Below are 15,175 nucleotides of genomic sequence, written 5' to 3' on the forward strand. Positions count from 1 at the left end.
GAAATCAGCCAAGACCTCAGAAAAAAAATTGTAGACCTCCACAAGTCTGGTTCATCATTGGGAGCAATTTTCAAACGCCTGAAGGTACCACGTTCATCTGTACAAACAATAGTACGCAAGTATAAACACCATAGGACCACGCAGCCGTCATACCGCTCAGGAAGGAGACGCGTTCTGTCTCCTAGAGATGAACGTACTTTGGTGCGAGAAGTGCAAATCAATCCCAGAACAACACTAAAGAACCTTGTGAAGATGCTGGAGGAAACAGGTACAAAAGTATCTATATCCACAGTAAACGAGTCCTATATCGACATAACCTGAAAGGCCGCTCAGCAAGGAAGAATCCACTGCTCCAAAACCGGCATAAAAAAGCCAGACTACGGTTTGCAACTGCACATGGGGACAAAGATCGTATTTTGTCCTCTGGTCTGATGAAACAAAAATAGAACTGTTTGGCGATAATTACCATCGTTATGTCTGGAGGAAAAAGGGGGACGCTTGCAAGCCGAAGAACACCATCCCAACCGTGAAGCACGGGGGTGGCAGAATCATGCTGTGGGGGTGCTTTTCTGCAGGAGGGTCTGGTGCACTTCACAAAATAGATGGCATCATGAGGAAGGAAAATTATGTGGATATATTGAAGCAACATCTCAAGACATCAGTCAGGAAGTTAAAGCTTGGTCGCAAATGGGTCTTCCAAATGGACAATGACCCCAAGCATACTTCCAAAGTTGTGGAAAATGGCTTAAGGACAACACAGTCAAGGTATTGGAGTGGCCATCACAAAGCCTGCCTCGCCTGGTTCACCAACTACTTCTCAGATAGAGTTCAATGTGTCAAATCGGAGGGCCTGTTGTCTGGACCTATGGCAGTCTCTATTGGGGTGCCACAGGGTTCAATTGTTGGGCCGACTCTTTTCTCTGTGTATATCAATGATGTCGCTCTTGCTGCTGGTGACTCTCAGATCCACCTCTATGCAGACGACACCATTTTGTATACATCTGGCCCTTCCTTGGACTGTGTTAACAAACCTCCAAACGAGCTTCAATGCCATACAACACTCCTTCAGTAGCCTCCAACTGCTCTTAAACACTAGTAAAACTAAATGCATGCTCTTCAATCGAATGCTGCTGGCACCCGCCACCCGACTAGAATCACTACTCTAGACGGGTCTGACCTAGAGTATGTGGACAACTACAAATACCTAGGTGTCTGGTTAGACTGTAAACTCTCCTTACAGACTCACATTAAGAATCTCCAATCCAAAGTTAAATCTAGAATCGGCTTCCTATTTCGCAACAAAGCCTCCTTCACTCATGCTGCCAAACATGCCCTCGTAAAACTGACTATCCTACCGATCCTTGACTTCGGCAATGTAATTTACAAAATAGCCTCCAACACTCTACTCAGCAAATTGGATGTAGTCTATCACAGTGCCATCCGTTTTGTCTCCAAAGCCCCATATACTACCCACCACTGTGACCTGTATGCTCTTGTTGGCCGGTCCTCACTACATATTCGTCGCCAAACCAACTGGCTCCAGGCCATGTATAAATCACTGCTAGGCAAATCCCCGCCTTATCTTAGCTCATTGGTCACCATAGCAACACCCACCCGTAGTATGCGCTCCAGCAGGTATATCTCACTGGTCATCCCCAAAGCCAACACCTCCTTTGGCCGCCATTCCTTCCAGTTCTCTGCTGCCAATGACTGGAACAAATTGCAAAAATCTCTGAAGCTGGAGACACTTATCTCCCTCACTAACTTTAAGCATCAGTTGTCAGAGCACCTTACCGATCACTGCACCTGTACACAGCCCATCTGAAATTAGCCCGCCCAACTACCTCATCCCTATATTGTTATTTATTTTGCTCATTTGCAACCCAGTATCTCTATTTGCACATCATCTCTTGCACATCTATAATTCCAGTGTTAATACTAATTGTAATTATTTTGCACTATAGCCTATTTATTGCCTTACCTCCATAACTTGCTACATTTGCACACACTGTATATATATTTTCTGTTGTATTTTTGACTTAATGTTTTGTTTTACCCCATATGTAACTCTGTGTTGTTGTTTTTATCGCACTGCTTTGCTTTATATTGGCCAGGTCGCAGTTGTAAATGAGAAATTGTTCTCAACTGGCTTACCTAGTTCAATAAAGGTGAAAAAAAAAAAAAAAAAAGCCCTGACCTCAATCCTATAGAAAATGTGTGGGCAGAACTGAAAAAGCGTGTGCAAACAAGGAGGCCTACAACAAACCTGACTCAGTTACACCAGCTCTGTCAGGAGGAATGGGCCAAAATTCACCCAACTTATTGTGGGAAGCTTGTGGAAGGCTACCCGAAACGTTTGACCCAAGTTAAACAATTTAAAGGCAATGCTACCAAATACAAATTGAGTGTATGTAAACTTCTGACCCACGGGGAATGTGATGAAAGAAATAAAAGCTGAAAGAAATCATTCTCTCTGCTATTATTCTGACATTTCACATTCTTAAAATAAAGTGGTGATCCTAACTGACCTAAGACTGGGAATTTTTACTAGGATTAAATGTCAGGAATTGTGAAAACCTGAGTTTAAATGTATTTGGCTAAGGTGTAAGTAAACTTCCAACTTCAACTGTATATATACATACTGTATACACTACCGTTCAAAAGTTTGGGGTAACTTTCCTTGTTTTCAAAAGAAAAGCAATTTTTTTGCCCATTAAAATAACATCAAATTGATCAGAAATACAGTGTAGACATTGTTAATGTTGTAAATGGCTATTGTAGCTGGAAACGGCTGATTTTTTATGGAATATCTACATAGGCGTACAGAGGCCCATTATCAGCAACCATCAGTCCTGTGTTCCAATGGCACATTGTGTTTGCTAATCCATGTTTATCATTTTAAAAGGCTAATTGATCATTAGAAAACCCTTTTGTAATTATGTTAGCACAGCTGAAAACTGTTGTGCTGATTAAAGAAGCAATAAATCTGGCCTTCTTGAGACTAGTTGAGTATCTGGAGCATCAGCAATTGTGGGTTCGATTACAGGCTCAAAATGGCCAGAAACAAAGAATGTTCTTCTGAAACTCATCAGTCTATTCTTGTTCTGAGAAATGAAGGCTATTCCATGCGAGAAATTGCCAAGAAACTGAAGATCTCGTACAACGCTGTGTACTACTCCCTTCACAGAATAGCGCAAACTGGCTCTAACCAGAATAGAAAGAGGAGTGGGAGGCCCCGGTGCACAACTGAGAAAGAGGACAAATACATTAGAGTGTCTAGTTTGAGAAACAGACGCCTCACAGGTCTTCAACTGGCAGCTTCATTAAATAGTACCCGCAAAACACCAGTCTCAACGTCAACAGTGAAGAGGCGACTACGGGATGCTGACCTTCTAGGCAGAGTTGCAAAGAAAAAGCCATATCTCAGACTGGCCAATAAAAATAAAATATTAAGATGGGCAAAAGAACACAGACACTGGACAGAGGAAGATTGGACAAAAGTGTTATGGACAGACGAATCGAAGTTTGAGGTGTTCGGATCACAAAGAAGAACATTTGTGAGACGCAGACCAAATGAAAACATGCTGGAGGAGTGCTTGATGCCATCTGTCAAGCATGGTGGAGGCAATGTGATGGTCTGGGGGTGCTTTGGTGGTGGTAAAGTGGGAGATATGTACAGGGTAAAGGGGATCTTGAAGAAGGAAGGCTTTCACTCCATTTTGCAACGCCATGCCATACCCTGTGGACGGCGCTTGATTGGAGCCAATTTCCTCCTACAACAGGACAATGACCCAAAGCACAACTCCAAACTATGCAATAACTATTTAGGGAAGAAGCAGTCAGCTGGTATTCTGTCTATAATGGAGTGGCCAGCACAGTCACCGGATCTCAACCCTATTGAGCTGTTGTGGGAGCAGATTGACCGTATGGTACGTAAGAAGTGCCCATCAAGCCAATCCAACTTGTGGGAGGTGCTTCCGGAAGCATGAGGTGAAATCTCTTCAGATTACCTCAACAAATTGACAACTAGAATGCCAAAGCTCTGCAAGGCTGTAATTGCTGCAAATGGAGGATTCTTTGACAAAAGCAAAGTTTGAAGGACACAATTATTATTTAAATTAAAAATAATTATTTCGACTACATTTCCTATTCATTTGGCTATATTTCCTATTCAAACTCATTTCATGTATGTCTTCATGGAAAACAAGGACATTTCTAAGTGACCCCAAACCTTTGAACGGTAGTGTACATACAGAAGGGTAAGGGTTAGACTGAGACTGTGAGGCACTGTCTGTGCTGTCTTGCAATACAATGACACTGTCATAGATGGACGACAAGGACCTATGTGAGCAGTGACCTCTGTCTCACCCTGGCCATGCTGATCATCTGCTGCTCCGAGTCCTTCTGGATGATTGCCTTCTTCACCACCGTGGATAGAATGAAGGGGAACTGGCAGAATGTAAACCTGTGGATGGGGAGGAACCGGTAGGAACGGGGATGTTTGGTTATCATAACTTATCACATGGAAATAATGTTTTGGTTTAATCAGGGATTGTGTTCTCTTGGTGTATGATACTCATTGGAGATTGTATCGTAGCTGGATGCTATGATATGTCTGGGTTTGAAATATACACTACATGACCGAAAGTATGTGGACACCTGCTCGTCGAACATCTCATTCCAAAATCATGGGCATTAATATGGAGTTGGTCCCCCTTTGCTGCTATAACAGCCTCCACTCTTCTGGGAAGGCATTTCACTAGATGTTGGAACATTGCTGCGGGAACTGGCTTCCATTTAGCCACAAGAGCATTAGTGAGGTCGGGCACAGATGTTGGGCGATTAGGCCTGTCTCGCAGTCAGCGTTCCAATTAATCCCAAAGGTGTTCAACGGGGTTGAGGTCAGGGCTCTGTGCAGGCCAGTCAAGATCTTCCACACGGATCTCGACAAAACCATTTCTCTATGGACTTTGCTTTGTGCACGGGGGCATTGTCATGCAGAAACAGGAAAGGGCCTTCCCCAAACTGTTGCCACAAAGTTGGAAGCACAGAATTGTCTAGAATGTCATTTTATGCTGTAGCGTTAAGATTTCCCTCCACTGGAACGAAGGGGCCTAGCCCAAACCATGAAAAACCGCCACAGACCATTATTCCTCCTCCACCAAACTTTACAGTTGGCAGTATGCATTCGGGCAGGTAGCTTTCTCCTAGCATCCGCCAAACCCAGATTAGTCAGTCTGACTGCCAGAGGGTGAACCGTGATTCCTCACTCCAGAGAATGTGTTTCCACTGCTCCAGAGTCCAATGGCGGCAAGCTTTACACCACTCCAGCCAACACTTGGCATTGCGCATGGTGATTTTAGGCTTGTGTGCGGCTGCTCGGCCATGGAAACCCATTTCATGAAGCTCCTGACGAACAGTTATTGTGCTGACGTTGCTTCCAGAGGCAGTTTGGAACTCGGTAGTGAGTGTTGCAACTGAGGACAGACGATTTTTACGCGCTACATGCTTCAGCATTTGGCGGTCCCGTTCTGTGATCTTCTGTGGCCTACCACTTCGCAGCTGAGCCATTGTTGCTCCTAGAAGTTTCCACTTCACAATAACAGCACTTATAGTCGACCGGGCAACTCTAGCAGGGCAGAAATTTGACGAACTGACTTGTTGGAAAGGTGCCATCCAATGACGGTGACACGTTAAAAGTCACTGAACTCTTCATTAAGGCCATTCTACTGCCAATGTTTGTCTATGGAGATTGCATGGCTGTGTGCTTGATTTTATACACCTGTCAGCAATGGGTGTGGGTGAAATAGCCGAAATTTGAAGGGGTGTCCACATACTTTTGTATATATAGTGTATCTGATGTTGCAATCTTATATCATAAACAATCAATCTGTTGTTATAAAGCTGAAAACTGGCACAAGAGGGAGCTCCATTTATTTACAGGGAAACACAGGAATCATAACAACAAGGGTTATGGGCAGAATTGAACAGCACTGGTCAACATAAGCTTTGCTCTGATAATATTGTCCTGCCTCACCTGGTAAAGTTTCCCTGAGTCTGCCATGTGCGATAATCCTCCATGAAGTCAGTGTGGTCCAGTGTGAGGTTATAGAAGTCAACAAAGGGCATGATGGGAGTGCAAGAAATGCTATTGGCTGCATCTACAATGAAGAAAAAGTATAAAAATAAAAATGTATCAAGGTCTCTTAGACTGATGTTTGCTTGAACCTTGACACCTCTGAACTTCTCCTGACCCTCAAACTACGTGTACCCCAGACAAATATCGATAGGAGGTCCAGACATACAGTGCATTCGGAAAGTATGCAGACCCCTTGACTTTTTCCACATTTTGTTACGTTACAGCCTTATTCTAAAATTGATTAAATTGTTTTTTTTCCCTCATCAATCTACACACAATACTCCATAATGACAAAGCAAAAACTGTTTTTTAGAAATTGTTGCAAATATATTAAAAATAAAAAACTGAAATATCACATTTACACAAGTATTCAGACCCTTTACTCAGTACATTGTTGAAGCACCTTTGGCAGTGATTACAGCCTCAAGTCTTCTTGGGTATGACGCTACAAGCTTGGCACACATGTATTTGGGGAGTATCTCCCATTCTTCTCTGCAGATCCTCTCAAGCTCTGTCAGGTTGGATGGGGAGCGTCGCTGCACAGCTATTTTCAGGTCTCTCCAGAGATGTTAGATCGGGTTCAAGTCCGGGGTCTGGGTGGGTCACTCAAGGACATTTCAGAGACTTGTCCCGAAGCCACTCCTGCGTTGTCTTGGCTGTGTGCTTAGGGTCGTTGTCCTGTTGGAAGGTGAACCTTCGCCCCAGTCTGAGGTCCTGAGCTCTCTGGAGCATGTTTTCATCAAGGATCTCTGTACTTTGCTCCGTTCATCTTTCCCTTGATCCTGACTAGTCTCCCACTGAAAAACATCCCCACAGCATGATGCTGCCACCACCATGCTTCACCGTAGGGATGTTGCCAGGTTTCCACCAGACATGACGCTTGGCATTCAGGCCAAAGAGTTCAATCGTGGTTTCATCAGACTAGAGAATCTTGTTTTTCATGGTCTGAGAGTCCTTTAGCTGCCTTTTGGCAAACTCCAAGTGGGCTGTCATGTGCCTTTTACTGAGGAGTGGCTTCCGTCTGGCCACTCTACCATAAAGGCCTGATTGGTGGAGTGCTGCAGAGATGGTTGTCCTTCTGGAAGGTTCTGACATCTCCACAGAGGAACTCTAGAGCTCCGTCAGAGTGACCATCGGGTTCTTGGTCACCTCCCTGACCAAGGCCCTTCTCCCCCGATTGCTCAGTTTGGCCGGGCAGCCAGCTCTAGGAAGAGTCTTGGTGGTTCCAAACTTCTTCCATTTAAGAATGATGGAGGCCACTGTGTTCTTGAGGACCTTCAATGCTGCAGACATGTTGTGGTACCCTTCCCCAGATCTGTGCCTCGACACAATCCTGTCTCAGAACTCTATGGAAAATTCCTTTGACCTCATGGCAGCTGACCTCAATTTCGAGTCTCATAGCAAAGGGTCTGAATACTTATGTAAATAAGTAATTTCTGTTTCTAAAAACCTGTTTTCTCTTAGTCATTATGGGGTATTGTGTGTAGATTGATGAGGAAAACATTTATTTAATCAATTTTAGAATAAGGCTGTAACGTAACAAAATTTGGAAAAAGTCAAGGGGTCTGAATACTTTCCGAATGCACTGTATATGGACAGCAGAATTCAATGTCTGTAGAAAGTGTAGTTCAATCCATCACAACCCCCCATTACCTCAGCTCCCTGTAGGGGTGGATATAGAAGACGTCCTACTCACTGAGGAGGGAGAGGACCTTGGTGGCGGAGGGGATCCACCAGGAGCACTTGGCCATGGGGGGCAGCTCCTCAGGCTTGGCTGGGAACAAACGGGTGGAGATGAAGAGGTGGAGCCGCTCCACCAGCTGTTTGAACCGCTTCTGGGACAGCCTGGGAGAGGAGGACACGAGTTAGATAATCATCATAAAGAATCAAGGCATTATCATGATCACCATCATCATCAGAATTATATAATCGAAAACACTGAGTACATGGCAAGGAATACATTTTAACTGTCAAAATAGATTGTCTTGGTTTGAAAGCTACAGTATGACTGCTCAATCTCTACCAACTGTTACTAAAACAATTTCGAAAACGTATTTTTAACGTTATTGATTTAACTTTCCTGGATAAAGAATAACAACAAAGGTTTCTTTCTTAGGACTGTGTTTACTTTGGGGATAACAACTATACTGGCTTGAAAATATATATATAACGCAGAGGAACAATTCAGACTCTTACTTCTTAAACCAGTGCATCAGGAAATAGTGGTCTGCTTCAGCCAACGCGGCTATTTGCCTCAGTAAGTGTGCATAGATGACATATGTGGCTGGGCTGGTGCACTGAGGGTTCTGCAACAAAGAGGAGCTTTTTCAGCAGTGGCAGTGCACTTCAAAAAGGAAATATAGCTTTTCATTTGGAGCAGCAGCTGAAGAAGTCTGGCTTTTAATAAAGACTGGCATTACAGAGGAAACCAGACTTTTCCATTCCAAACATGACCTCATCCGTTCCCTTGGCAGAGAGAGAGAGAGAGAGAGAGAGAGAGAGAGAGAGAGAGAGAGAGAGAGAGAGAGAGAGAGAGAGAGAGAGAGAGAGAGAGAGAGAGAGAGAGAGAGAGAGAGAGAGAGAGAGAGAGAGAGAGAGAGGGAGAATAATACCACTTGTATTACCAGGGGCTGACTGACATCAACCAAGTCGGACAGACACATCTACTTAGGCTACTTCCCAAATGGGGCCCTGGTCAAAAGTAGTGCACTATATAGGAAATAGGGTGCCAATTGGGATATAATCCCAATAATTGCCTTGTGCCTTTCAATTTCACAGGATCCGCCACCGAAATATTGGTCAGAGAGCCTATCAACAGCCCAAAGACGAATGTATGTCATCATACACTAAATTTGGATGAAAGAAAGAACTGTAGAGGCTCAATAGCCACAAAAAGTTGTTGGCAAGAAAGCGATAGAAGAAGTGCTTTTTAATTTACTGCCCTATAAACCCCATAAAACATCTGAAACAATAATAAAACCATGAATGGGATAGAAACCAGAAGTCTCCAACCAAAGTCTCACTTTTTAGCAGACAGAAATCCTCCCAGTTCTATTCAACCATTTCCCAGTCTGTCTCCCAAGTCTTTACCAGACTCTGTGTCTAATAGTCGTGTCCATATTTGGCTGGTGCCAAGCCTGCCTCTAGTCTGTTGCTCATGTGTGAAGTAAACACTGTGCTCTCATTATATCCAGAGCCTGACTGAGACTGACTAACTGCCTGGGCTATGACTGGAGTCAATGGGCCATGTGGCGAGGTAGCAGATCAAGAGTTTCCTGTGTTTCTGATTTGACTTTAGACTGATGGCTGCTGTGTTTAACATACTGAGGCCCCAAAACAAAAATTCATTTTGTAAGATGGCTGTGGAGCACATGCGTGCAGAAACTGTCTCACTTCTAATGAGGAAATTGCCGTTGTTACTGGAAAGTACACAATGTTCTCTTGTTACGTAATGAAAGGGTTTGCTATTTATAGCGTGGAATTAAGTATTAGCGGTCAAAAGAGCACCTTGGCCAAATCTGTTCGTAATTTCTCCACTCCCAGAGGACCTGAGCCCTAGGACCATGCCTCAGGACTACCTGGCCTGATGACTCCTTGCTGTCCCCAGTCCACCTGGTCGTGCTACTGCTCCAGTTTCCACTCTTCTGCCTACGGCTATGGAACACTAACCTGTTCACCGGACGTGCTACCTTGTCCGAGAGCTGCTGTTTTCAACTCTCTCTCTCTCTACCGCACCTGCTATTTCAACCTCTAAATGCCCGGCTATGAAAAGCCAAGTGACATTTACTCCTGATGTACTGACCTGTTGCAACCTCTACAACCACTGTGATTATTATTTGACCCTGCTGGTCATCTATGAATGTTTGAACATCTTGGAGAAAAATCTGGCCTTAATGGCCACTATCATAATCTCCACCCGGCACAGCCAGAAGGGGACTGGCCACCCCTCAGAGCCTGGTTCCTCTCTAGGTTTCTTCCTAGGTTTCTGCCTTTCTAGGGAGTTTTTCTTAACCACCGTGCTTCTACATCTGCATTGCTTGCTGTTTGGGGTTTTAGGCTGGGTTTCTGTATAGCACTTTGTGACATCTGCTTATGTAAAAAGGGCTTTATACATAAAATTTGATTGATTGATTGATGAGGTTACCTGAACTAGAATGAAATACGCTCTCAGGTCATCCTTCGTCCGTCGACTGCAAAATAAAGCAGACAATATGAAGTTAATTTCATTTCTCATCCAGTATGTAACGTTTGCATTAATATTCAAGTCACAAAGTATAGAGCTTTACTATGTAGATAGGAATTGTTTGATTTGAATGAAAATATAAGAGCACTCACCCCTTCCATTCTCTTAACAAGCTGTTAATGATCCCCTTCAGCACTGCTCTCTGGGTATCAGGAGGCTGTTGAATCAATGTTGGATCAATGTTAGTGAGAGGTTTTCATTTCAACAACCTAATATAAACATGGCTATTTGTTGCTCTATCATTCTACATACCGTGAGCAATAATGTGTCATAGACAGCATTGATGAATTTGGTATTGATTCCTGAGTCTTCAATCGTGTTGAATGGAGCGTTTGCTTCTTTCTGAAAAGAGAAATGAAGAACACTTTCAGATTAGGACTAACACTAGTTTAGTCTAATTTTATTGGTGATTCGCTCAGTTCAAGTCTGGTTTACACTCTTAAAAAAAGGGTTTCAAAAGGTTTTTTTCCGGCTGTGCCCATAGGAGAACCCTTTTTGGTTCCAGGTCAAACCCTTTTTGGTTCCAGGTAGAACCATTTTAAGTTCCATGTAGAACCCTCTGTGGAAAGGGTTCTACCTGGAACCAACAAGGGTTCTTCAAAGGGTTATCCTATGGGGACAGCCAAATAACTGTTTTAGGTTCTAGATAGCACCTTTTTTTCTATGCATGTACTTTGGGAGAAGGCTAACACTCCATATTAGACTTTGTTATGAAATATCCTAGACCCTCTTGCTTCTAATAAGCTCCATCATCTCTAGGAAGTCATGCAGACCGACCATCACATGTGCTAAACATTTACCCAACTGTTCCTTGCCATATATGACCATACGTTCTCTTATAGGTTCTGCTCTCATGTATAAAACTCTCCATGGAAACCACACACAGGTGCTCTTTTTTTTTTTTTACAACCTTCTGAATGACTTCATTCATTCATTTACAGACTCAAAAACAACTCTCCAAATTCCCCTTTTCCTGGCTCCCAGAAAGACTCTATTCACCGACTTTAAACACTAAAACAATGGTCACCTTTAATTTGCATTGATCAGTCATATTTCAAAATTAACACTGTTACTTTAGCAATTTTACCATCACACTTATCCATACAAAATAATTGATATAGTGTAATAAGTCATTTAAAAACATTCTGTATAACTAGCACTGGCTTGACTGACGATATAAATATGAAACCGCAGGATTGGATATGGCACAATCAGGATCACCCACCTTAAAGGCAGCATTCAGTTCCAAAAAAGAGTCAAACGTGGTCAAGTAGAAATCATGGACGTGTTTCCAATCGCCGGAGGCTGTTGCCTTCTCAATGTCCTCCCTAGTAGAAGTTAGATGAATATTAAGAGATGTTTCTGTTTGAGTATAATACTGATGATAATGATGACACAGTGTGTGTGTGTGTGTGTGTGTGTGTGTGTGTGTGTGTGTGTGTGTGTGTGTGCGTGCGTGCGTGCGTGCGTGCGTGCGTGCACTTACTGAAACTCTTTGGCAGTCTTGGTGCGGAGGGGGATAACAGGGTCGGAGGCAAAGCGAGCCCTGACCTCAGGAGGCAAAATGTCAATGGTGATGCGATGTTGATGCTTCTGTCTGACATCAGGACAGATGGGGGGAAGATCTCTACCTGCAGGGGGAATAAAAACACATGTAACCACATATAAAAACACACAAATACTCACACATAAATATACCATCCTAGAAAATACTATTTTATATTAACCAATTCCTAATTAAAATGAAGGCGGTAATTAATATGAACTCTACTTACTGGCAAGGTACCAGTGTATAAGGTGTATAAAACAGGTGCTCTAATCCACAATATTATAGTTTAACTATCTCAGTAAACTTTTATATAACAAGATGGACAGACTTGCAACCTTGGACTTTTTGAGCCATTAGAGGAAACCTGCATAAAAAAGTTGTTTTGCATGGGTCAATGAACTCTCCATATTTACAAGTATAAGTGACAACAACATATTAACATCTTGTATTTTGAAAACACAACAGTTGTGCTCATTTCACCCAGAACAAGTTCTCCCTGTAAAGGATGAGCAGCTCTGAATGGCCCTTTGTCTCCCTCATCTGCATCAATCATTGATCCTCAAGTCTCCTCCAACATCTTTGATCTCAAGAATAGGAAGCCACGACAACACATCTGCCTGGTGTATTGTTCATGATTTCAAAGCAGCCTGTATGGGTCACTTTGAAATTGAAACAAGCCTTTCTTTTGTGAGCGCTGTGAAAATGATTTCCTTGTAAACCTCTCAGTTATATTTCTAAGTCTCAATGTGTTCCTCTTGAAAACTTTGTTCATACTCAGCAAAGGTGCAGTCTGTCCCAGGAGGGTACTGTTTATCAATTAGAGATGATTGATGCCACAGACAATATCTGTTCATCAAATCAGCTTTGTTAGACACCCTGTACCTGAAGGTAAGAATATCAAAAATGTGTTAGGTAGCCATACTGATAGCTCATGTTGAATATGCTATTGGGATCAAACTTGAGTAAGTGCTTCATGCCTGCACTTTGATATAGGTTCACTATGAGCTTCACAATCTCAGTTTACAAAAGACTGACTCTTGAATTAAGTAATGTGTACATTAGGGTTACCATGACGGGACCTACCATGCCGTATGCCAGGAAGGATAAACTGGGAGGAGAGGCCGTGGCTACCAGCCTCCTTTTTGTGGTTTGAGATGAAACTGAGGGACGGATATGGCAGCTTTGGTCCACGATCAGTACCCTATGACAAAAAAACAGAATTCATATTACAGACATCATGGAGTCTTGGATGTCCAAAAATTGACATTAGGTCCTGGATTTAATTATAATTTTAACAGTATAGATCAGAACTATGACAGTACAGGCTTTGTTTCAGTGATAATGTGTTGGGGAGTAGTGAACTACATGTAGTTCAACTAGTAATGAACAACATTTTGCAGTAGCTTGGTAGTAGTTGAACTAAATTCAAATATTGGTAGTGTTTTCAGTAGTTAATAACTTTTTTTGCCATGTAGCGGTGTAGCTGACTACTGGAACTACACACTAGTTTTTTTTTTGCTAAATAGAAAGAAAATATGGGTGCCAGTAGGCAATAATTTATTTTATTTTTCGACATCAGACCTGGCTAATTCTCACTTGAAACTTAAAAAGCTAAAATACACATTCTGTTAACTCCAGAGTGATCTGTTTGTGCAATTAGTTTTCTATGACATTTTAGATTTATATGATATGATCATTTTTCACAAAGTAGTTTGGATGTAGTGAACTACTTTTTCATAGTAACTTTAATTAAGTAAACTATATTTTTCTGAAGGGTAGCTTTGGTATAGCTTAACTTCTTTCATGCAGTGTGAAGTAATTGGTAGCTTGGTGAACTATTTTCTGAGTAGCTTCCCCAACACCGCATATTAGCACTCATTACTCACAGAGCTGCTATGCTGTTTTATAGCATAATAGGGTTAGGAAGAGCTGTCCAAAAGGTTCCACCCTTAGTCTGAACATTAACACATTTCCCCAAAAAGACAAGCTCTGAGATAATTGAAATGGTAATGTTAGTACGTTACCATTATGCATTGGAAAAAAAAACACATTCTAAATCTAAACCTTTTTCTAAACCTTTATATAATTCTATTTTTACATTTTAAGAATTAATTGTATGACATTGATCACACATGAAAATTATTTTAAAAAACAGAATTTTATTTTATTTATTTGTTAATTGAACATGGAAACATTTATTTGTCATATTTAATTTAATTAGAAACATTGAAAAACATGTAATACTCACAGAGGTGGAATTATTTGAAATTGGAGGGAGTCTATCTCTCTCCCTTTCCCCCTGGTGCAGTTGTGTGTTGTTTTCTCTCATAACGTTGAGTAACATTTCTTCATCCGTTGAAGTCTGGTTTAGGTCGCAGTCACATAGCTTTTTAATTTTTTCTTAACTAAAACAAGTTAAAAGACCTCACAATACCCGCATACACGGTACCCGCAGTAACAAAACATTCAATCTGAAACTAAGTAACGGTTCAGGACCTAAAAGGCTTTCTCGTCTTCATGGTAAACAGGTGAGCTCGCGCAAAGTTGTCAAAGCGCGCAGAGACGGATGCTGTCCAAGTAAACAGGCACGAGCGTCTGCATCAGATAGTGTCGCCGAAGTCTAGTTTAGGTGCTAGCTGAGCATAAATTACTTATTTTCCACCTAACTGGATGTATCGTCTATATTTGCAGTGCAGCTGTACACATGCGCCATGTTGTTTAAGAGGAGGTTCATAGTTACAAGCTTGGATACCATGGATGTCCTTACGTAAGTGCGCGGGTTTGCTGTGCGCACTTCTCCCAGCCAGGGTCTGTTTAGACTTCGAGGAAACGGCTCGAGAGATGAATTTATCACTATGTACTCTATACAGTAGGCTACTGATAGACTACATTTGAGTTTTTTCTCTGTAGGTCTATTCAAGGAATCCAAGTGATAAGATATACAGTACTATGAAAAAGTATTTGCCCCCTTTCTAATTTTCTCAACTTTTGCATATTTGTGATACTGAATGTTATCAGATGTTCAACCAAAACCTAATATTAGATAAAGGGAACATAAGTGAACAAATAACACAACAATTACATATTTATTTCATTTATTTCATAAACAAAGTTATGCAACACCCAATTCCCCTGTGTGAAAAAGTAATTGCCCTTTTACACTCAATAACTGGTTGTGCCACCTTTAGCTGCAATGACTGCAACCAAATGCTTCCTGTAGTTGTTGATCAGTCTCTCACATAGC

At 42.0% G+C, this 15,175-nt stretch overlaps 1 protein-coding gene across 1 annotated transcript in view; it reads right to left on the bottom strand.

Annotated features, from left to right (window-relative positions):
• Window positions 1-14,617, bottom strand: part of hectd2 (HECT domain containing 2) — a 33,951-nt gene extending 19,334 nt beyond the window's left edge. The window contains exons 1-11 of the mRNA XM_084141292.1: window positions 14,180-14,617; window positions 13,015-13,132; window positions 11,869-12,013; window positions 11,608-11,710; window positions 10,635-10,724; window positions 10,475-10,539; window positions 10,284-10,329; window positions 8,336-8,445; window positions 7,836-7,984; window positions 6,038-6,161; window positions 4,369-4,465 (exon numbers count right to left, since the gene is read on the bottom strand). Of these exons, the coding sequence (XP_083997418.1) occupies window positions 4,369-4,465; window positions 6,038-6,161; window positions 7,836-7,984; window positions 8,336-8,445; window positions 10,284-10,329; window positions 10,475-10,539; window positions 10,635-10,724; window positions 11,608-11,710; window positions 11,869-12,013; window positions 13,015-13,132; window positions 14,180-14,275 (1,143 nt within the window). The 5' untranslated portion in view covers window positions 14,276-14,617. The remainder of the gene's footprint in view (window positions 1-4,368; window positions 4,466-6,037; window positions 6,162-7,835; window positions 7,985-8,335; window positions 8,446-10,283; window positions 10,330-10,474; window positions 10,540-10,634; window positions 10,725-11,607; window positions 11,711-11,868; window positions 12,014-13,014; window positions 13,133-14,179) is intronic.
• Between the last annotated feature and the right edge of the window lie 558 nt (window positions 14,618-15,175).

This window comes from Coregonus lavaretus, assembly GCF_964263955.1.
Source record: "Coregonus lavaretus genome assembly, chromosome: 25".
Classification (NCBI taxonomy): domain Eukaryota; kingdom Metazoa; phylum Chordata; class Actinopteri; order Salmoniformes; family Salmonidae; genus Coregonus; species Coregonus lavaretus.